At 49.2% G+C, this 22,300-nt stretch overlaps 1 protein-coding gene across 1 annotated transcript; it reads right to left on the bottom strand.

Moving 5' to 3' along the window:
- Positions 1-19,095: 19,095 nt before the first annotated feature.
- Positions 19,096-21,872, bottom strand: LOC119303121. Its single transcript, XM_037580210.1, has 3 exons — positions 21,619-21,872; positions 21,004-21,516; positions 19,096-20,926 (listed from the first exon to the last, which is right to left on the bottom strand). Exons 1-3 carry the CDS (start codon positions 21,683-21,685, stop codon positions 20,373-20,375), a joined length of 1,134 nt encoding a protein of 377 aa, XP_037436107.1. The 5' UTR covers positions 21,686-21,872; the 3' UTR covers positions 19,096-20,372.
- Positions 21,873-22,300: the final 428 nt, after the last annotated feature.

Genomic DNA, 22,300 nt, shown 5'->3' with positions numbered 1-22,300 from the left:
CACGTGGCGGCCCCGGTTGGTTGCGGGCGGTGGCAGCGGCGTGTCTGTTCAGGCGGCGGACATGTCCGGCGGCGGCGGGCGATTTTTTTTAGGGTTTAGAGAGAGGGGATCCAAGATTTGGAATGGGGGTATATATAGGCATAGAGGGAGCTAGGAGAGTCCAAATGAGGTGCGGTTTTCGGCCACGCGATCGTGATCGAACGCTCTAGATGATGGAGAGGGTTTTGGTGGGTTTTGGGCCAACTTGGAGGGGTGTTGGGCTGCAACACACACGAGGCCTTTTCGGTCCCTCGGTTAACCGTTGGAGCATCAAACGAAGTCCAAATGGTACGAAACTTGACAGGTGGTCTACCTGTAGTAAACCAAGGCCGCTTGGCAAGTCTCGGTCCAATCCGGAAATGTTTAATCCCCACACACGAAAGAAAGGTAGAAATGACCACCGGAGGAGAACGAAGCGCCGGAATGCAAAACAGAGAATGGGGAAATGCTCGAATGCATGAGATGAACAAGTATGCAAATGCAATGCACATGATGACATGATATGAGATGCATGACAACAATAACAACACACAGAGACAAAAACCCAAACCCGAGAAAATAAATAACTTAAGGCCGGAAACGGCAAGAGTTGGAGTACATATTGGGTAAATCACATCCGGGGTGTTACATTACCCCTCAAGCTCAAAGGGACAGCTCGGCACTGGCTTAAAAGCCTCCCCGAAAACTCGATCGGAAGCTGGGAAGAGCTCGAAGACGCCTTTCGGGCAAATTTTCAAGGGACATATGTCCGACCACCGGATGCGGATGATTTAAGTCATATAACTCATCAGCCCGGTGAGTTAGCCCGAAAACTTTGGAACAGGTTCCTCACTAAAAAGAACCAAATAGTTGACTGTCCGGACGCCGAAGCCTTAGCAGCCTTCAAGCATAGCGTTCGAGATGAATGGCTTGCCAGACACCTCGGTCAAGAAAAGCCGAGAACAATGGCAGCATTAACAAGCCTCATGAGCCGTTTTTGCGCGGGCGAGGACAGCTGGTTAGCCCGATGCAGCACCAGCGACCCAAGTACATCCGAAGTCACGGATGGAAACGGGAAATCACGACGAAGCAAGAATAAGCGCTGGAATAAAGAAGAGAGCCCGAAGAGCACGGTGGTAAACGCCGGATTTAGAAGCTCTCGGCCAGGGCAGCAGAAGCCGCCCTCCAAAGGCAACATAGACAAATTGCCCAGCCTAAACAAAATTCTGGACCAAATATATCAGATCCATAGCACCCCGGATAAACCTGCAAGTCATACCCACAGAGAATGTTGGGTCTTCAAATAGTCCGGCAAGCTCAACGCCGAACACAAGGGGCAGGATACACCAAGTGAAGACGAGGACGAGCCTCGCAAGCAAAGCACAGGGGAACAGAAGAAATTCCCACCAGAAGTCAAAACAGTCAACGTGTTACACGTGATAAAAGGGAGAAACAAAGCGGCACCTTTAGAGGAACATGCCCCAGGGCCTATCACCGTGGAGCTCCGCCACTGGTCGTCCCAACCGATCACCTTCGACCATCGGGATTACTCGGCAAGTATCCGGCGTGCAGGATGGGCTGCCTTGGTATTAGATCCAATAATTGATGGATACCACTTCACCCGAGTCCTGATGGACGGCGACAGCAGTTTAAATCTGATATATCAGGACACAGTCCGCAAAATGGGGATAGACCCAACAAAACTTTGCAGCAGCAATGCTGTTGGAAATATGCCCTAGAGGCAATAATAAATTAGTTATTATTATATTTCATTGTTCATGATAATCGTTTATTATCCATGCTAGAATTGTATTGATAGGAAACTCAGATACATGTGTGGATACATAGACAACACCATGTCCCTAGTAAGCCTCTTGTTGACTAGCTCGTTGAACAATAGATGGTTACGGTTTCCTGACCATGGACATTGGATGTCGTTGATAACGGGATCACATCATTAGGAGAATGATGTGATGGACAAGACCCAATCCTAAGCCTAGCACAAGATCGTGTAGTTCGTATGCTAAAGCTTTTCTAATGTCAAGTATCATTTCCTTAGACCATGAGATTGTGCAACTCCCGGATACCATAGGAGTGCTTTGGGTGTGCCAAACGTCACAATGTAACTGGGTGGCTATAAAGGTGCACTATGGGTATCTCCAAAAGTGTATGTTGGGTTGGCACGAATCGAGACTGGGATTTGTCACTCCGTGTAACGGAGAGGTATCTCTAGGCCCACTCGGTAGGACATCATCATAATGTGCACAATGTGACCAAGGAGTTGATCACGGGATGATGTGTTGCGGAACGTGTAAAGAGACTTGTCGGTAACGAGATTGAACAAGGTATCGGGATACCGACGATCGAATCTCGGGCAAGTATCGTACCGATAGACAAAGGGAATTGTATACGGGATTGATTGAATCCTTGACATCATGGTTCATCCGATGAGATCATCGTGGAGCATGTTGGAACCAACATGGGTATCCAGATCCCGCTGTTGGTTATTGACCGGAGAGTTGTCTCGGCCATGTCTGCATGACTCCCGAGCCCGTAGGGTCTACACACTTAAGGTTCGATGACGCTAGGGTTATAGGAAAAGTATGTACGCAGTTACCGAATGTTATTCGGAGTCCCAGATGAGATCCTGGACGTCACGAGGAGTTCCGGAATGGTCCGGAGGTAAAGATTTATATATGGGAAGTCCCGTTTTGGTCACCGGAAAAGTTTCGGGTGCTATCGGTAACGTACCGGGACCACCGGGAGGGTCCCGGGGGTCCACCAGGTGGGGCCACCAGCCCTAGAAGGCTGCGTGGGCCAAGTGTGGGAGGGAACCAGCCCCAGGTGGGCTGGTGTGCCCCCCACCAAGGCCCAAGGCGCAAGGAAGAGTGGGAGGGGGCAAACCCTAGGTCCATATGGGCCTTAAGGCCCACCCTAGGTGCGCCCCCCTCTCTCCCCCCTTGGCTGCCACCCTAGATGGGTTTTGGGGCTGCCGCCACCCCTAGGGAGGGAACCCTAGATGGGGGCACAGCCCCTCCCCTTCCCCTATATATACTTGAGGTATTGGGGGCTGCAAGACACACGAGATCATCTCCCTCTTGGCGCAGCCCTACCTCTCTCCCTCCTCGTCTCTCGTAGTGCTTGGCGAAGCCCTGCTGGAGTTCCGCGCTCCTCCACCACCACCACACCATCGTGCTGCTGCTGGACGGAGTCTTCCCCAACCTCTCCTTCTCCCCTTGCTGGATCAAGTCGTGGGAGACGTCACCGGGCTGCACGTGTGTTGAACACGGAGGCGCCGTTGTTCGGCGCTTAGATCGGAATCAACCGCGATCTGAATCGCTGCGAGTATGACTCCTTCATCCGCGTTCTTGCAACGCTTCCACTTAGCGATCTACTAGGGTATGTAGATGCACTCCCCTTCCCCTCGTTGCTAGATTACTCCATAGATTGATCTTGGTGATGCGTAGAAAATTTTAAATTTTTGCTACGATCCCCTACAGTGGTATCAGAGCTAGTTCTATGCGTAGTTTCTATGCACGAGTAGAACAGAAGTTGTTGTGGGTGTCGATTTTGTCAATTTACTTGCTGTTACTAGTCTTATCTTGATTTGGTGGCATCGTGGGATGAAGCGGCCCGGACCGACCTTACACGTACTCTTACGTGAGACGGGTTCCACCGACTGACATGCACTAGTTGCATAAGGTGGCTAGCGGGTGTCTGTATCTCCCACTTTAGTCGGATCGGATTCGATGAAAAGGGTCCTTATGAAGGGTAAATAGAAATTGGCATATCACGTTGTGGTTTTGGCGTAGGTAAGAAACGTTCTTGCTAGAAACCTATAGCAGCCACGTAAAAACTTGCAATAGCAATTAGAGGACGTCTAACTTGTTTTTGCAGCATGTTCCGTGTGATGTGATATGGCCAAAAGGATGTGATGAATGATATATGTGATGTATGAGATTGATCATGTTCTTGTAATAGGAATCATGACTTGCATGTCGATGAGTATGACAACCGGCAGGAGCCATAGGAGTCATCTTAATTTATTTATGACATGCGTGTCAACATAAACGTCATGTAATTACTTTACTTTATTGCTAAAGCGTTAGCCATAGTAGTAGAAGTAATAGATGACGAGACAACTTCAAGAAGACACGGTGATGGAGATCATGGTGTCATGCCGGTGACAACGATGATCATGGAGCCCCGAAGATGGAGATCAAAAGGAGCAACTGATATTGGCCATATCATGTCACTATTTGATTGCATGTGATGTTTATCATGTTTTACATCTTATTTGCTTAGAACGACGGTAGCTTAAATAAGATGATCCCTCGTAATAATTTCAAGAAAGTGTTCCCCCTAACTGTGCGCCGTTGTGAAGGTTTGTTGTTTCGAAGCACCACGTGATGATCGGGTGTGATAGATTCTAACGTTCGAATACAACGGGTGTAAGCCAGATTTACACACGCAATACACTTAGGTTGACTTGACGAGCCTAGCATGTACAGACATGGCCTCGGAACACGGAAGACCGAAAGGTCGAGCATGAGTTGTATAGAAGATACGATCAACATGAAGATGTTCACCGATGTTGACTAGTCCGTCTCACGTGATGATCGGACACGGCCTAGTTGACTCGGATCATGTTTCACTTAGATGACTAGAGGGATGTCTATCTGAGTGGGAGTTCATTAAATAATTTGATTAGATGAACTTAATTATCATGAAGATAGTCTAAATTGTCTTTGCAAATATGTTGTAGATAAATAGCTCACGTTGTAGCTCCCTGTTTCAATACGTTCCTAGAGAAAGACCAAGTTGAAAGATATTGTAAGCAATGATGTGGACTGGGTCCGTAGTCCAAGGAGTGTCCTCACTGCTACACAGAAGGCTTACGTCTTTGATGCACCGCTCGATGTGCAAACCCCTACAACGTCGTCTGTGGATGTTGTGAACACCTGACAGACACATCCTGATGACTACTTGATAGTTTAGTGCACCATACTTTATGGCTTAGAATCGGGATTCCAATGACGTTTTGAACGCCATAAGACATATGAGATGTTCCAAGAGCTGAAATTGGGATTTCAGGCTCATGCCCGTGTTGAGAGGTATGAGACCTCTGACAAGTTCTTTTGCCAACAAGATGGAGGAGAATAGCTCAGCTAGTGAGCATGTGCTCAGAATGTCTGGGTGCTACAATCACTTAAATCAAGTGGGAGTTAAACTTCCAGATAAGATAATTATTGATAGAGTTCTCTAGCCACTATCACTAAGCTACTAGATCTTCGTGATGAACTATGACATGCAAGGGATGGAGTTGATCCCGGAGCTGTTCGCGGTGCTTAAGACCGCAAAAGGTAGAAATCAAGAAGGAGCATCAAGTGTTGATGGTTTAACAAGACCACTGGTTTCAAGAAGGGCAAGGGCTAGAAGGGAAACTTCATGGATGGCAAACCAGTTGCCGCTCTAGTGAAGGAACCCAAGGTTGAACCCAAACCCGAGACTAGGTGCTTCTATTGTAAGGGGAACAGTCACTGGTAGTGGAATTACCCCAAATGCATGGTAGATAAGAAGGCTGGCAACTTCAACAAAGTATATACGTGTTATTAATGTGTACCTCACTAGTACTCCTGGTAGCACCTGGGTATTGGATACCGGTTCAGTTGCTATTATTGGTGACTTGAAGCAAAAGCTACGGACTAAACGGAGACTGGCTAAGGGCGAGGTGACGATGTGTGTTGGAAGTGCTTGCAAAGTTGATGAGATCACCATCGCACGCTCCATCTGCCTTCGGGATTAGTATTGAACCTAGATAAATGTTATCAGGTGTCTACGTTGAGCATGAATATGATTAGATCATGTTCATTGCAATACGGTTATTCATTTAAGTTAGAGAATAATGGTTATTCTGTTTACATGAATAATACCTTTCATGGTCATGCACCCTATATGAATGTTTCAGTGAATCTCGGTCGTGGTAATACACATGTTCACGCCAAAAGATGTAGATAGTACCACTTTCTTGTGGCACTGCCGCTTAGGTCATATTGGCGTAAGATGCATGAAGAAACTCCGTGTCGATGGATGTTTGGAGTCACTTGATTTTGAATCGCTTGACACATGCGAGCCATGCCTCATGGGCAGGATGACTAAGACCCCGTTTTCAGGTACAATGAAACGGGCAAGTGACTTGTTGGAAATCATACATGCTGATGCGTGTGATCCAATGAGAATTGAAGCATGCGATGGATATCGCTATTTTCTCATCTTCACTGGCGATTTGAGTAGATATAGGTATATTTACTTAATGAAGCACAAGTCTGAAACATTTGAAAAGTTCAAGCGGTTTCAGAGTGAAGATAAGAACCATCATAACAAGAAGATCAAATTCCTACGATCTGATCGATGAGAATTTCTGAGTTATGAGTTTGGCAATCACTTAAGACATTGTGGAATTGTTTCACAGTTGAAGCCACCTGGAACACCACAGGGTAATGGTGTGTCCGGACATCGTAATCAAACCTTATGAGATATGGTGCGATCTATGATGTCTCTTACCGATCTACCGTTTTCATTTTGAGGATATGCGTTAGAGACAGCTGCATTCACTTTAGATAGGACACCATCTAAGTCCGTTGAGAAGATGTTGTGTGAATATGGTTTGGCAAGAAACCAAAAATTGTCGTTTCTTAATGTTTGGGGCTGCGATGCTTAAGGCTTCAGCCGGAGAAGCTCGAACCCAAAAGCGGACAAACACATCTTCATAGGATACCCAAAGGTGACAGTTGGGTATACCTTCTATCTCAGATCCGAGGGCAAATTGTTTGTCGCTAAGAACGGGTCCTTTCTCAAGAAGGAGTTTCTCTCGAAAGAATTGAGTGGGAGGAAGATAGAACTTGATGAGGTTGTCAAACCTTTACTTCAACCAGAGAGTGATGCAACACAGAAAGATGTTTTCTGTGGCGCCTACGTCTGTTGAATAGGAAGTTAATGATAGTGATCATGAAGCTTCGAATCAAGTTGCTATCGAATCTCGTAGGTCGACAAGGATATGTACTACTCCTGAGTGGTACGGTAATCCTGTCTTAGATATCATGTTGTTAGACAACAATGAACCTACGAGCTATGGAGAAGCGATGGTGGGCCCGTATTCTGACAAATGGTTAGAAGCCATGAAATCCGAGATAGGATCCATGTATCAGAACAAAGTATGGACTTTGGTGGACTTGCCCGATGATCGGCGAGCCATTGAGATAAATGGATCTTTAAGAAGAAGACGGACGTGGGCGGTAATGTTACCATCTATGAAGCTCGACTTGTGGGAAAGAGTCTTTTCACAAGTTCAAGGAGTTGACTACGATGAGAATTTCTCACCCGTAGCGATGCTTAAGTCCGTCGGAATCATGTTAGCATTAGCTGTATTTTTCGATTATGAAATCTGACAGGTGGATGTCAAAACAAGTTTTCTTACCAGTTTTCATAAGAAAAAATTGTATGTGATACAATAAAAGGTTTTGTCGATCCTAAGGATGCTAAAAGGTATGCTGGCTCCAGCAATCCTTCTATGGACTAGAGCAAGCATCTCGGAGTCAGAATATATGCTTTGATGGAGTGATCAAAGCTTTTAGGTTTATACAATGTTTTCTAGAAACTTGTATTTACAAGAAAGTGAGTGGGAGCACTACAACATTTCTGATAAGTATATGTGGATGACATATTGTTGATTCGAAATAATGTAGAATTTCTCGAAAGCATAAACGGTTGTTTGAAGAGTGATTTTCAAAGGAAGACCTGGATAAAGTTGCTTACATATTGGGCATCAAGATCTATAGAAATAGATCAAGACGCCTGATGATACTTTCAAAGAACGCACACCTTGACATGTTTTTGAAGGAGTTCAAAATAGATCAGTCAAAGAAGGGGTTCTTACCTGAGTTGTAAGGTGTGAAGTTGAGTAAGACTCAAAGCTTGACCACGGCAGAAGAAAGAGGAAGGACGAAGGTCGTCCCCTATGCTTTTGTCATAGGCTCTGTACGGTATGCCATGCTGAGTACCGCACCTGATGTGTGCCTTGCCACATGTCTGGCAAGAGGGTACAAAGGTGATCTAGGAGTGGATCACCATATAGTGGTCAAAATTATCCTTAGAGGAATAAGGAAATGTTTCTTGGTTATGGAGGTGATAAAGAGTTCGACATAAAGAGTTACGTCGATGCAAGCTTAACACCTATCCATATAGCTCTGAGTAGAGATACCGGATACATATAATGGAGCAACAATTTGGAATAGCTCCAAGTGGAACGTGGTAGCAGCATCTACGATATGACATAAAGTTTTGCGAAATACATAGGGATCTGAATATTGCAGACCCGTTGACTACAACCTCTCTCACAAGTATAACATGATCAAACCCAGAACTCATTGAGTGTTAATCACATAGTGATGTGAACTAGATTATTGAGTCTAGTAAACTCTTTGGATGTTGGTCACATGGCGATGTGACCTGTGAGTGTTAATCACATGGCGATGTGAACTAGATTATTGACTCTAGTGCAAGTGGGAGACTGTTGGAAATATGCCCTAGAGGCAATAATAAATTAGTTATTATTATATTTCATTGTTCATGATAATCATTTATTATCCATGCTAGAATTGTATTGATAGGAAACTCAGATAGATGTGTGGATACATAGACAACACCATGTCCCTAGTAAGCCTCTAGTTGACTAGCTCGTTGATCAATAGATGGTTACGGTTTCCTGACCATGAACATTGGTTGTCGTTGATAACGGGATCACATCATTAGGAGAATGATGTGATGGACAAGACACAATCCTAAGCCTAGCACAAGATCGTGTAGTTCGTATGCTAAAGCTTTTCTAATGTCAAGTATCATTTCCTTAGACCATGAGATTGTGCAACTCCCGGATACCGTAGGAGTGCTTTGGGTGTGCCAAACGTCACAACGTAACTGGGTGGCTATAAAGGTGCACTACGGGTATCTCCGAAAGTGTCTCTTGGGTTGGCACGAATCGAGACTGGGATTTGTCACTCCGTGTAACGGAGAGGTATCTCTAGGCCCACTCGGTAGGACATCATCATAATGTGCACAATGTGACCAAGGAGTTGATCACGGGATGATGTGTTGCGGAACGAGTAAAGAGACTTGCTGGTAACGAGATTGAACAAGGTATCGGGATACCGACGATTGAATCTCGGGCAAGTATCATACCGATAGACAAAGGGAATTGTATACGGGATTGATTGAATCCTTGACATCGTGGTTCATCCAATGAGATCATCATGGAGCATGTGGGAACCAACATGGGTATCCAGATCCCGCTGTTGGTTATTGACTGGAGAGTTGTCTCGGCCATGTCTGCATGACTCCCGAGCCCGTAGGGTCTACACACTTAAGGTTCGATGATGCTAGGGTTATAGGGAAAGTATGTACGCGGTTACCGAATGTTATTCGGAGTCCCAGATGAGATCTCGGACGTCACGAGGAGTTCCGGAATGGTCCGGAGGTAAAGATTTATATATGGGAAGTCCCGTTTTGGTCACCGGAAAAGTTTCGGGTGCTACGGTAACGTACCGGGACCACCGGGAGGGTCCCGGGGGTCCACCGGGTGGGGCCACCAGCCCTAGAAGGCTGTGTGGGCCAAGTGTGGGAGGGAACCAGCCCCAGGTGGGCTGGTGCGCCCGCCCCCCCCCCCACCAAGGCCCAAGGTGCAAGGGAGAGTGGGAGGGGGCAAACCCTAGGTCCAGATGGGCCTTAAGGCCCACCCTAGGTGCGCCCCCCTCTCTCCCCCCTTGGCCGCCACCCTAGATGGGTTTTGGGGCTGCCGCCACCCCTAGGGAGGGAACCCTAGATGGGGGCGCAGCCCCTCCCCTTCCCCTATATATACTTGAGGTATTGGGGGCTGCAAGACACACGAGATCATCTCCCTCTTGGCGCAGCCCTACCTCTCTCCCTCCTCGTCTCTCGTAGTGCTTGGCGAAGCCCTGCTGGAGTTCCGCACTCCTCCACCACCACGCCATCGTGCTGCTGCTGGACGGAGTCTTCCCCAACCTCTCCTTCTCCCCTTGCTGGATCAAGGCGTGGGAGACGTCACCGGGTTGCACGTGTGTTGAACACGGAGGCGCCGTTGTTCGGTGCTTAGATCGGAATCAACCGTGATCTGAATCGCTGCAAGTACGACTCCTTCATACACGTTCTTGCAACACTTCCGCTTAGCGATCTACTAGGGTATGTAGATGCACTCCCCTTCCCCTCGTTGCTAGATTATTCCATAGATTGATCTTGGTGATGCGTAGAAAATTTTAAATTTCTGCTACGATCCCCTACAAATGCTACCTTTAAAGGAGTAATGCCAGGCCCAGAGGCTCACTGCAGGGGCTCCCTGCTACTAGAGGTTATAGTCGGCTTCCCCGATAACTTCCGCAGTGAAAATTTAACTTTCCACGTCGCTCCGTTCCAAAGTGGCTATCAAGCATTACTCGGACGCGAAGCTTTCGCTCGCTTTAACGCAATACCGCATTACGCTTCCCTCAAGCTCAAGATGCCCGGTCCATGCAGCATCATTACAGTAAATGGAAATATTGAGCGCTCCTTGTGCGCCGAAGACGGTGCGGCCGCCTTGGCCGCCGCACACTAAATGGCCTCACCAACTCAAGCATTTGACAGGTCGTTAAGACCACGGACATGGCTAGAGGAGTCCGGCTCAGCTATATGTAATTAATACAGGTTTGATGGCTATACCCCTATTACAATACAAGGGGCTCAACGTGCGCGCAAAAGTGACAATAAGGCTCACCTTTACTCATTTTCAACTATATATTGTTTATTTAGTATAACTTAACTTTTGCATGGTAACTTTTCAATTAAGTTCCTGTCTTTTTCAGATGACCATCGTGCTACACCCGTCCAGGATACGGCACAACGGAGACACAGACGCAGACGTGCAACAGGGACCCGTCCCAAGGATTCTTTGTAGATTAAGACCCTGTGTAAACCTTTTTTATTGTCTCTTGTTGATTTACATCCCTCGGATTCTTAGTACAACCGAGAAGGATGCTGACGTCTTGGCATGTGGCCACGCCAGAATAATGCACGTACCTGGACACCAGGGGCTTATTACAAAGGGTACTGTTTAGACCCGGTTTACACCATAAAGACCGAATACCTTAGGGAGTGTTCGGCGTCGCGAGTTTGGCCTTATATGCATCAGCTCCGAATCATGTCTTTGGTCAAATGTTGGGTCTGCCCGACTCCTGTGTTTTGCTGCCTTATGTTCCGCTCTATCGGCTAAGGCGACACCAGGAGAACTACTGCGATTGGGCCCTGGTTCATCCGGACGAGCACCTCAGTAGAGAAAGCCGAAAACTGACTGTCATGATATAGCGTGAGACTGATCAACCACTCGATGACTTATTGGAATCTTCGGGATTCCTCCGCATTAACGAAGGGCCGTTTCCCGGCCAGGCATGTACGCACCCCGAATCCAGACGAGTGCGGAGCCACCAGGGGCTATATAGTAGCCCCACTGTCAAACTCCTCTGGCTAAGTGAAAGTGTTAAAGCATTATAGTCTGGTTGCCTAGTTCGTTGCGCTATCACCTCCTTATTAGGATCAAGATGTTGGATTAAGTGTGAATACGCGTCTTTTGCGAACAACCCTGCATTATATGCGTGGGGGCTGAAGCCGAGGACTGCAATCTTTCAGGTTATATACATGTATACATAAACGGCCGCACAGGAGGCATCACAATACTTTCGGGCAAAAGTAATACAACCTTGATAAATTCAATAAAACGTTGTTTTTACAATGGGAATACATGTCACTCAAACATAACATTCTTCGAGCACTGGGCCTCTATCGAACGAGCGCCCTCAAGAACTTCTTCAAAATAGTGCTCGGCAGCCACTCGGCCTATGGCCGAACCCTGTGCCGCGACAGTGGTGGCATCCATCTCCGCCCAGTATGTTTTGACACGGGCAAGGTCAACCTCTTCATCGCCAACCTCTTCATCGCATTAATGCATGGCACCGCACCAAGGAACTGCTGCACCAAGCTAAAATAGTTGTTCGGCTTTGGCCTTTCCGGCCACAGATTATCCACGACAGACCTCATGGTGAGTCTGAACAATCTATTGAGTTCGGCCCATTCGGCAAGCTGATCAGTCAATGGAAGAGGACGCTCTGGAACATTAAATTGCGACCAGAACAGCTTGTCCACTTCACGATCTGTTTGATCTCAGAAGTATTCGGCCGCATCGACAACGCTCGCCGCCAAGTCCATATATGCGTCGGCCGAACTCCACAGCCGATCCAGAGGGGCATACCGTAGATCGCCGAACTTCCTCCGCAGCATAAAGAGCTTCCCAGCCACAATATCCCCGGCTTCACGCAGTTCCTCCTTCTTTTCTCTCATTGCAGAGCGGGTGTCTTTGGTCGCCATTGTGGCCTTTTCGAGGTCCGTAGCCTTCGCCCGGCTTTCTTCTTCAAGAAACTAGCAGCGGTCGGCAGTGTCTTTTAACTTCACAGCCATTTTGGCCATTTTCTCTTTGCTCTCGCTATGCGCGGCCTTCTCGGCTCTCAACTCTTCGACCGCCTTCAAAGAGGCCGCATTACTACTCCTGCTTGCTCCTTGGCTCGGGCAAGCTCCGCCCGCAGGGCCTCCACGGTGGCAGCTCCATCTGCAGTCACAACACATTAAAGATACTGGCATCACGCTGCTCTTACTATGTGACATTCACTATAAACATCACCTACCCTGTGCCTTGTCAAGCCGCTTGTTAACAAGCTCGATATCGGCATCCGCCGCATCCAGTCGCTGCTTTAGTTCGGCAACCCCATCAGTCCGGCTAGCCACCGGAGCTTCAGACACCTGCACATAAAGGCGGTCTGGTTATTACCTGGGACTACGATCCTCTGTTCGCCGCCGCTTTCGACGACAACCAGAGTCTCAGGGGCTACTATCTACACAAGGCACACCTAAAAATGTGCGGTTCTACCACAAATTCATATCATTTCACGTACCTCAAAGCCCGTCAGTAGACTCATAAAGGCTTCATGCAACCCGCTTTCGACGGACGAAATCCTTTCAATCACCGTACCCATCAATGTACGGTGCTCTTCTAAGATAGTGGCTCGCCCTAGCAGATCCCTCAGTGCGTTCGACCGCATACCAGACGGTGTCGGATTCTTTTGGTTGCTCTCTTCAAGAGCCGGATACTGGGGACTTCGGGCGACCATAGGATTATCTTCAGGCCTCACCGGATCAGGGGTGACCCTCCGCGACGACACTTCAAGGTCGCCCGCTTCTTGAGCTGGGGAGTCCGGGGGAGGCGTTTCGCTCTCCATCATCTCCGGAAGAAGATCTCCCGAAGACGAGCTCTGCTGAGAAGGGCTCAGATCCGAACTGCAAGATAAATGCTTCGGTTATTTTTCTCAGAAGTAAGGTAGTATATCTTCGCTATTAAGTACTTTTTGATTACTTACAACTCGTTAGAGGGCTGATCCCCGCATGGACTTTGTGCGGCAAGGTCACCCCCCGAGGCAGGACCCTCTGGTGGAGTTTTCTTCTCCCGTTTGGAGACCTTGGTTTCCGGATCTTCAGAGGTAGTCCTCTTCCTCCCCCGGGGCGATGGAACGTCAGATTCTTCCCCTTGGTTATCCTCCCTCACGGAGGCGCTCGTTCCCTCGGTTGGAATAGGTAGCGGTGGAGGCCCGCTTTCGCCCTCTTTATTCCCCCCTTCATCTTCCTTTGACGGCACCGGGCAAGGTGCTGGCTCGAGCATCTTTTCCAGCACCGGATTTTCCAAGCCTTCGGGAAGGGGGGCCGAACACCGGATCATCTTCGCCTTTGTTATCCAGTCCTGGTCAAAAAGCGATTCTTCAGAATGACGTCATGATGAATGAAAGACAGTGTGTTCGGCTAGAGGATTACTTACTTGGGCCGCGGTGCGGTTGCTGCTCAGGCCCACGTCCTCGGAGGTGCCCGGACACTCTATTTGGGGTCCGAAGAACGACTTGTACATCTCCTCATGCGTCAGGCCGAGGAAATTCTGAATAGCGTGCGGTCCTTCTGGGTTGAATTCCCACAAGCGGAGGGGCCGGCGTTTGCAAGGCTGGACTCGATGAACCAGGATGACTTGCACTACCATAACCAAACTAAAATCTCCCTCGAAGAGATCTCGGATGCGGCTCTGCAGTATGGGCACATCCTTGGCTGGACCCTAGCTCAACCCCCTGCTGATCCACGACATCAGTTGTGGTGGAGGGCCCGAGCGAAAGGCGGGGGAAGCTACCCACTTGGCACTTTTGGGAGCGGTGACGTAGAACCACTCCCGTTGCCATAATCCGGACATCTCTGGAAAGGAACCCTTTGGCCACGGAGCTCCAGCGATCTTGCTTATTAATGCCCCTTCGCACGCTGCATGCTGCCCCTCAACCATCTTCGGCTTCACATCAAAGGTCTTGATCCACAGGCCGAAGTGAGGGGTAATGCAGAGGAAGGCCTCACATACGACAATAAATGCCGAGGTGTGGAGAAAGGGATCCGGGGCTAGATCGTGGAAATCAAGCCCGTAATAGAACATCAAACCCCTTACGAAGGGATCCAGAGTGAGGCCTAGTCCTCGGAGGAAGTGGGAGATAAACACGATGTCTTCATTGGGTTCGGGAGTAGGGACGACCTGCCCTCGGGCAGGCAGCCGATGCGAGACTTCGGCGGTCAAGTATCTTGCCTCCCTCAACTTCTTGATATCCTCTTCTGTGACGGAGGAGGGCATCCACTGGCCCTGGAGGCTGGATCCGGACATGATTGAAGGTTCGAAGCACCGGACCTGGGCTTTGGGTGTTAGAACTCGAGGCGGGGGAAGGATTCGATTGAGCACGGGAGGAAAAAAGTAAAAGCCTTGACCCTTTATAAAGAGGGTGAATATCAAGCGTCCTCCTCGTGGCCGTTTGGGACTTGCCTAAAATCTAGGAGTCCTAAACGCGGTTGGGTTACCCACGACCATATTGATGAGAATCCCGTAATAAGGGGGACACAATCTCTGCTTTGACAAGACGTGTCAAGAAACTGCATCGCGTTATGTGCGGGGCTAGTTAAAGAAAAACGGTTTGAACAATCACCGAGCCATGGCATGATGTCATGTTGCCAAAACGTGTCGGCAGATTAGATTTGTGGAAATGTTATTCTCTCTACGGTGGTATGTGGAACTTATTTTGCAGGGTCGGACACTATCCTTTTATTCGAACTCTTCTGTGGTGTATCCGGAGGAGGAACCCGCCTTGCAATGCCGAAGACAATACTGCGCGCCGGACTGATCGTCATTGAAGCCTGGTTCAGGGGCTACTGAGGGAGTCCTGGATTAGGGGGTCTCCGGACAGCCGGACTATATTCTTTGGCCGGACTGTTGGACCATGAAGATACAAGATTGAAGACTTCGTCTCGTGTCCGGATGGGACTCTACTTGGCGTGGAAGGCAAGCTAGGCAGTACGGATATGGATATCTCCTCCTTTGTAACCGACCTTGTGTAACCCTAACCCCCTCCGGTGTCTATATAAACCGGAGGGTTTTACTCCGTAGGACAACATACAATCATACCATAGGCTAGCTTCTAGGGTTTAGCCTCTCCAATCTCATGGTAGATCAACTCTTGTAATACTCATATCATTAAGAATAAATCAAGCAGGACATAGGGTTTTACCTCCATCAAGAGGGCCCGAACCTGGGTAAAACATCGTGTCCCCTGCCTCCTGTTACCATCCACCTTAGACGCACAGTTCAGGACCCCCTACCCGAGATCCGCCGGTTTTGACACCGACACTCGCGATACATAAAGGTCGTGTTGAATCAAGAACACGTGAGAGAGAGAGAGAGAGATCAAACACATAGCTACTGGTACATACCCTCAGCCCCGAGGGAGAACTACTCCCTCCTCCTCATGGAGAGCGCTAGGATGATGAAGATGGCCACCGGAGATGGATTCCCCCCTCCGGCAGGGTACCAAAATGGGTCTAGATTGGTTTTCGGTGGCTACAGAGGCTTGCGGCGGCAGAACTCCCAATCTAGGTTATTTTCTGGAGGTTTCTGTATTTATAGGAATTTTTGGCGTCGGGAACAAGTCAGGGGGTCCCCGAGTCGTCCACGAGATAGGGCGGCCCGCCCGGGGGTAGGGCGCGCCTCCCACCCTCGTGGACGGCCCGGGACTCTTCTGGCCCAACTGTTTTACTCCGGGGCTTCTTTTGGTCCATAAAAAATCGTCAAAAATTGGCACGTCCATTGAACTCCGTTTGGTATTCCTTTTCTGTAAAACTCAAAAACAAGGAAAAACAGAAACTGGCACTGGGCTCTAGGTTAATAAGTTAGTCCCAAAAATCATATAAAATAGCATATAAATGCATATAAAATATCCTAGATGGATAATATAATAGCATGGAACAATAAAAAATTATAGATACGTTGGAGGCGTATCAAGCAGCCATGTCGAGCGACAGCAAGGATGACAGTTCGGCCAGCAGTCTGGCGCCCGATAATAGGTCAACATCGGAATCATCCCGCTTGTCTTCCATGAGTCCGGCGTCGAGCCCAGACCTCGATTATATCCGGATCATGGAAGGGACGCCGCCTCCGGAGTCGTCAGACGACAACTAGACAGATGGGGAGCCGTCGGAGGATGAAGAAGATGACGACGATGATGATGAGGGGGGATGGTCGAACGAGGAGGAGGACGACGATGACAGCAACGACGATGAAAAGCCAACGTTCAGTGGCAAGAAGCGTCTGCACCAAGACGATGTCGCGGGGCCATCCAACAACAACAACAACAATAACAACAACAACAACAACAACAACAACAACAACAACAACAACAACAACAACAACAACAACAACAACAACAACAACAACAACAACAACAACAACAACAACAACAACAACAACAACAACAACAACAACAACAACAAGGACTAAATTAAGCAGATTGTATATATCTCTGTTTCTGTTCGCTCATATTAATTTGTTATCTCTATTTATCCTGTCAATCTCATCGCAGACGGTTAGTAATATGTATTCGATAGAGATCTTCTATTATCGCTCACAGATTGGTTTGTTGAACCCTGTGCCCTGACGAGCACACAATTCACCAAAAAAGACCGTATGGGTTGTCTATAATGATCGCACACAATTCTGATTACTGACATGTTTGTCGGGTATCACACACATCTTATTACGCCGAATCGTTTGTGTTCACCTCGATCATCGCAAACGGTTCATCGGAGCGAACTGTATGTCGTATATCGCACACACCTTGATCTGGTTGTCTATTCTGTTGTTCTGTCTCATCGCAAATAGTTCGTATGGATCAACCGTATGCCCCGCATCGCACACGCAACTAAAATTCGAACCGTGTTTGATGTATCATTCATCGCAAACGTTTTGCATCCTTTTTAACGGTTTTTTACATCACCGTTTGTGATTAATGCATCGCACACAGTTTCGTAAAAGGGTCTCTGATCGTAGTGTCGCGTTAGCAGCATCCTGCAGTAGTGGTTTAATCTTGCGGTGCTCTATCCCACTGACAGAAAGGGATAATACATGTATTTGTATTATTGCTATTAAGAATAAAATGACGGGGTTATTCATATTGATTGGGTTTACTTTGTCTACATCATGTCATCTTGCTTAAATTGTTACTCTATTTTCATTAACTTAATACTCTATATGCATGATGTATAGCGGTCAATGGGTGGAGTTATAGTAGTAGATACAGGCTGGAGTCAGTCTACTTGTCTCGGACATGATGCATATATACATGATCATTGCCTTAAATATCACCATATCTATGCATTTTTCTACCAATTGACCAACAGTAATTTGTTCATCCACCGTATGCTATGCTCGAGAGAGAAGCCTCTAGTGAAACTATGGCCTCAGGGTCTACTTTATCATATATAAACACAAAAATACTCCACTGAATTTTATTTCTAATTTATTTTTGTAATTATCTGTCTACCACTACAAGATTTAATCTTGCAAGTAATCGCCAAGGGGGTTGAGAACCCTCTTGTTTGCTTTGGGTGCAAGTATTTACTTTTATGTATGCAGGTATTATTTACTAGGCTTTGTGTGATTCTCTTACTAGATTGATAACCTTGATTCTTAACTGATGAAAATATTTATCTTTATTATACTGTACCTTCCTTTCTCTTTGGAGAAATTCCAACACAGCTCACAGGTAGCAATGACGCTGCCGTGGTTCTCGCCGATAGCCAGAGAGACTGCTTCGGCCTACGCTAGCCTTGCCCGAGTCGTGTGTGCTGGTGGATTTGGCCAAGCTCTCTGCGTCGGCCGAGCGTGTCCCGACGGCGGTAGGCGCAGGTGTGAATAGTGGACGTGGCCGTGACCATGCTCACCAAGGCATCCGCGTACTGGGTGGCCACGGGTGTGATCGGCCTATTCACTAGGCTATTCTTTTCCCAAGCTTTCTCTTAGGATTATTATTTTTCAGAAAAGAATAAATGCTCTCTAAGCACTTGAGTTGTGAAACAACTACCTCTTCGGCTCTTCTAAAAATTGTCAATCAATTCACATAATCTGTTCAGGTCCTAAAACCACCAAAAATACACCCAAGCCTCTCAGGAGTTTTTGCATTTGAGTCACACCAAAAATTCACAAAATTTTGGCTGGGTGCTAGCCCAATTTCAAGGTGTTTTTAGTTTGGTAAGTCCAAAAAAGGTAATTCAAGAAAGAATCGGGAAAAGGCAAAGAAAAAAACTCAAAATTCAGGATGTTACAATGGGTATATGCGGGTACGCCATTGCCTCCCTGTGCCATATCCGGCTTAACCGATGGGCACAATATTTTTCCATTTATAAACGTATGGATATTTATTTTTCCAAACCCTTATCCCAATAGGATTTTTACTCGCCGGGTTCGCGGGTTGTGCGTACCTATTGCCATGTTCATGCTAGACTTTGCCCTGTGATAAGGAAAGGAACGCGAGTGGCGTGGAGTGATTTGTATAGGGAAAGAAGTGTATAATAAAAATACATTCGTCACATGCGCTCATATATACGCGCATACTCATCCTATAAACACACACACGCACACCCTACCTCTATGTGGACTTCCAAAAGACGGAGGCGACATATCATCTTAAGATTGATCAAGTCACCAAAAGCGCCTCGTAGTCGACGGGGATGTCTCCTTCCTGAACGTGCATCTCTGAAAATCCAGAAATAAATGTGAGCATCAGGACTTTTTTTCGAGAGTACACCTAGGCATACCATAGCTTAGAAGGCAGAATATAAGTTACAAGAAAGCTACCACTTGATGCAAACAGCGAGTGTAGCACGAACAACACACACGGCTGGACCAAGGACAAACACCAGGCAAAGCGAGCTACAACACCAAAGAGCCTATCCAAAAAAGATACACCAAACCGCGTCTCGGCCGACGTCGGGCATCTCCGAGACCACCAACTGCTGCAGAACTTCACTTGTCGACGCACCATCCACCTTAAGCGCCTAAGAGAAAGTGACAGATGGATGGCAAGCACGATCCGCTCCGAAAAGCCACCATCTTGGAAACACCGACGACGGGGTACATAGCACCACGACGGATCAAAAGAGGACAGTGGCGAACACCGGAGGAGAGCAACGAGGAGCCAACGCGTCTCAAGCACAATGCTCCCAACAGAGGAGCGACGTCGAGGACGGCGCCATTGTGCCGATCGAAGAGCCGAATCAAGGCTTTTGCCTTGAGACATCCACCAACTCCAAGAGAGCGAGAGGAAAGGTGAACACGCTAAGCGATGCCTCCAAGGAGGAGAATGACATCAAGGGTGCCATCATCGCCGGCCAGGCAGAAGTTGTGCAAGATTTGCATCCACGCGTAGCCCATCTCCACACCTCCATGGAATTGGGGTCACTGTCCAAGAGACCTCACACCGCCGCCACCGCCGACCGACTACCCAGCGACGTAGCTGCAAAGCCGAGGACTGACGACCGACCGCCCGGCAGGTCTTGAACCCGTGAGCACCATGACTTGAAACCTGATGGGTTGAGATACGACTGTCCACCTAGCCATCCAACCACATATTGTTTTGCATAAAAGACATTCGTCCTAGAAGCCGCTTGTTACGTTCATGCTCGTGAATTAAACTGATGATTTGATCTGTTTTCTGTATGCTCCATGAGTATGGAGTAGTTTGTTGTTACGAAACAACGCATGGAGGGTCGACTATTTCTTACGAAAAGAAGGAACAGGAGTGATTTTCCACTTCCCAGCAGCCGCTCTCCCGAAAAAATCACACTCTAGCAGCACGTGCAACGCATCAGCGGAGCAACCGGCGAGCATGCGGGCGTGAAATGCAGACGAGCGAGACGTCGTCGATGACGGGCCCGCAGAGCGTGCCGCTGCCGTCGGACGTGGTGTGGTAGCCCGAGCTGTAGAACACCACCCGCGTGGTGTTGCCGTCCGCCGTGAAGTCGAGCGCGTCGCGCGTGTACCCGCCCGTGCCCTTCGAGTTGTACGGCACGCTCTTGCTCCCGCGCGCCGTGGCCACCTGCACGCGCATGGGCGACGCCACGCACCCGTTGGCCGCGTCGCCCACCGAGAACCGCAGCCTGCACGAGCTGCCGGGGACGGTGGCCACCTCCTGGACCAGCGCGACCTCCACGCCGGCCACCAGCTCCACGGCGCGGGTGCCGTGCGGCACCCGGAAGTGCGCCGAGTCGATGTACTTGACCACCTTGGAGTAGGACATGACCATCCAGCCCGGCAGCGGCGAGGTGTCGTCTTCGTCCATGGGCGGCACCAGGACCCCCCACGGCGAGCCCGGGGTGATGTATGGCCCCTCCTCGAAGTCCCCATTTATCAGCATGTTGTCTGCACAGATCACGTTAATTCCGTCACAAAGAATCGTTTGCTAAGCACAGACGAGATCATCGGAACTTTGTTCTCACTGCGGGTGGCTCGAGGAGGATTGAGCGCTCTAATGGCGACGCAGTCGATGACGGGACCGCACGCGGGGTCCTCCGCATGGTCGTCCCCGTGGTGGATGATGAACGACACGACGCCCTGCTTGGCCTTGAAGGCCCAGGAGTAGGAGTCCCAGCCGCTGCTGGTGTACACCGTCTGGACGGGGAGCTCGTCGGCCACGACGTCGTCGCCGGGGACGACCGACACCTTAAGCCTCTCGGACTGGGCGCAGGTGCGCGCGGCGCTGAAGGTGATGGAGTAGTACTTGCCGCGCGTCACGCTGAGCTGCTGCCGGATGGAGGAGTCGGTGCCCAGCTGCACGGCGTGCCGGCCTTCCGGCACCGTCAGGACCATGTCGCCCTGCCTCGCGCCGGACTCGATGTACTCCACGAAGCCGGTGACCTTCCAGTACGGGATCGCGTTCGCCGCCATCACCCTCGAGCCGTTCATCTGGGACCTGTTGGGCGCGTACTCGAAGTTCCCGTTCAGCAGCGGGCCTGCAGCTCGCATGGCATCGCGTGTCAGACAATGCTAAGACAATGTACCTAACCTAACTGATTAACCATGCTAGGAATAGCGGTAGCTTTGGAGGCTCTCACCGTCTCCGCCCGAAGCAGCAGCTCGTGCGGCCGCGCAGACGAGCAAGAAGAGGGCGCCATTGAGCATCGTCTCTCCAGGCTCCAGCTATGACGATCCTATCGAGTATCGACGGAGTTACTTGACCGTCGAGGAGGTGGGATCTTATAGGCCGGCCGCTGAGGCGTCGGCCCTATTGGGTTGGGCGTCGCCGAACGGAAGGTTCCGTTTATTCCCATGGTCGGCCGGCGCACTGGCCGGGGACGAGGGTGAGGGTGGGGGTCGTGGCCACCGGGGAAGGCACACCCGCATGGATGCGCGAGATCGAGGCGCCTCTCGGTGCTACTAGGGCGGGCATCTCGCCAGAGGCAAAATAGTGGGGTGTCGTGTCGGCCTCGGTTGGGTCTGGGTAGGGTTGCAACTAGGAACCACCGCGGCTAGGGAAGGCACACCTGCGTTGACTCTGCTCACATGGCCATTGTGCTTCTTTGTCAACGCTCCTCCTCGCCGCGCCGCGCGTCAGGGAGTGGCTATCGCGCGCCGCTGCGCCTGGGCACGTGCCCGGGCTCGATGCCGGCGCATACTTGGAATCCGGCGAGCTCCGGTGGCGTAAGATCGCCGGAATAGCCAACGGGGATCAGTGCTGAAAAAAAGAACAGTGATCGTTAGGGAGAATCGTTTACTTTAACTGGACCAGTTTTCTTT

Source organism: Triticum dicoccoides, chromosome 5A, assembly GCF_002162155.2.
Source record: "Triticum dicoccoides isolate Atlit2015 ecotype Zavitan chromosome 5A, WEW_v2.0, whole genome shotgun sequence".
NCBI lineage: Eukaryota > Viridiplantae > Streptophyta > Magnoliopsida > Poales > Poaceae > Triticum > Triticum dicoccoides.
The sequence above is the reverse complement of the archived record's forward strand: the minus strand, read 5'-3'. Positions and strand labels throughout refer to the sequence as shown.

Coding starts and splice junctions, on each gene's coding strand:
- LOC119303121 (XM_037580210.1), bottom strand. CDS start 21,685: ATGCTCAATGGCGCCCTCTTCTTGCTCGTCTGCGCGGCCGCACGAGCT. Junction 21,517..21,618: donor TGCTGCTTCGGGCGGAGACG/GTGAGAGCCTCC, acceptor TGCGAGCTGCAG/GCCCGCTGCTGAACGGGAAC. Junction 20,927..21,003: donor TCCTCCTCGAGCCACCCGCA/GTGAGAACAAAG, acceptor TGATCTGTGCAG/ACAACATGCTGATAAATGGG.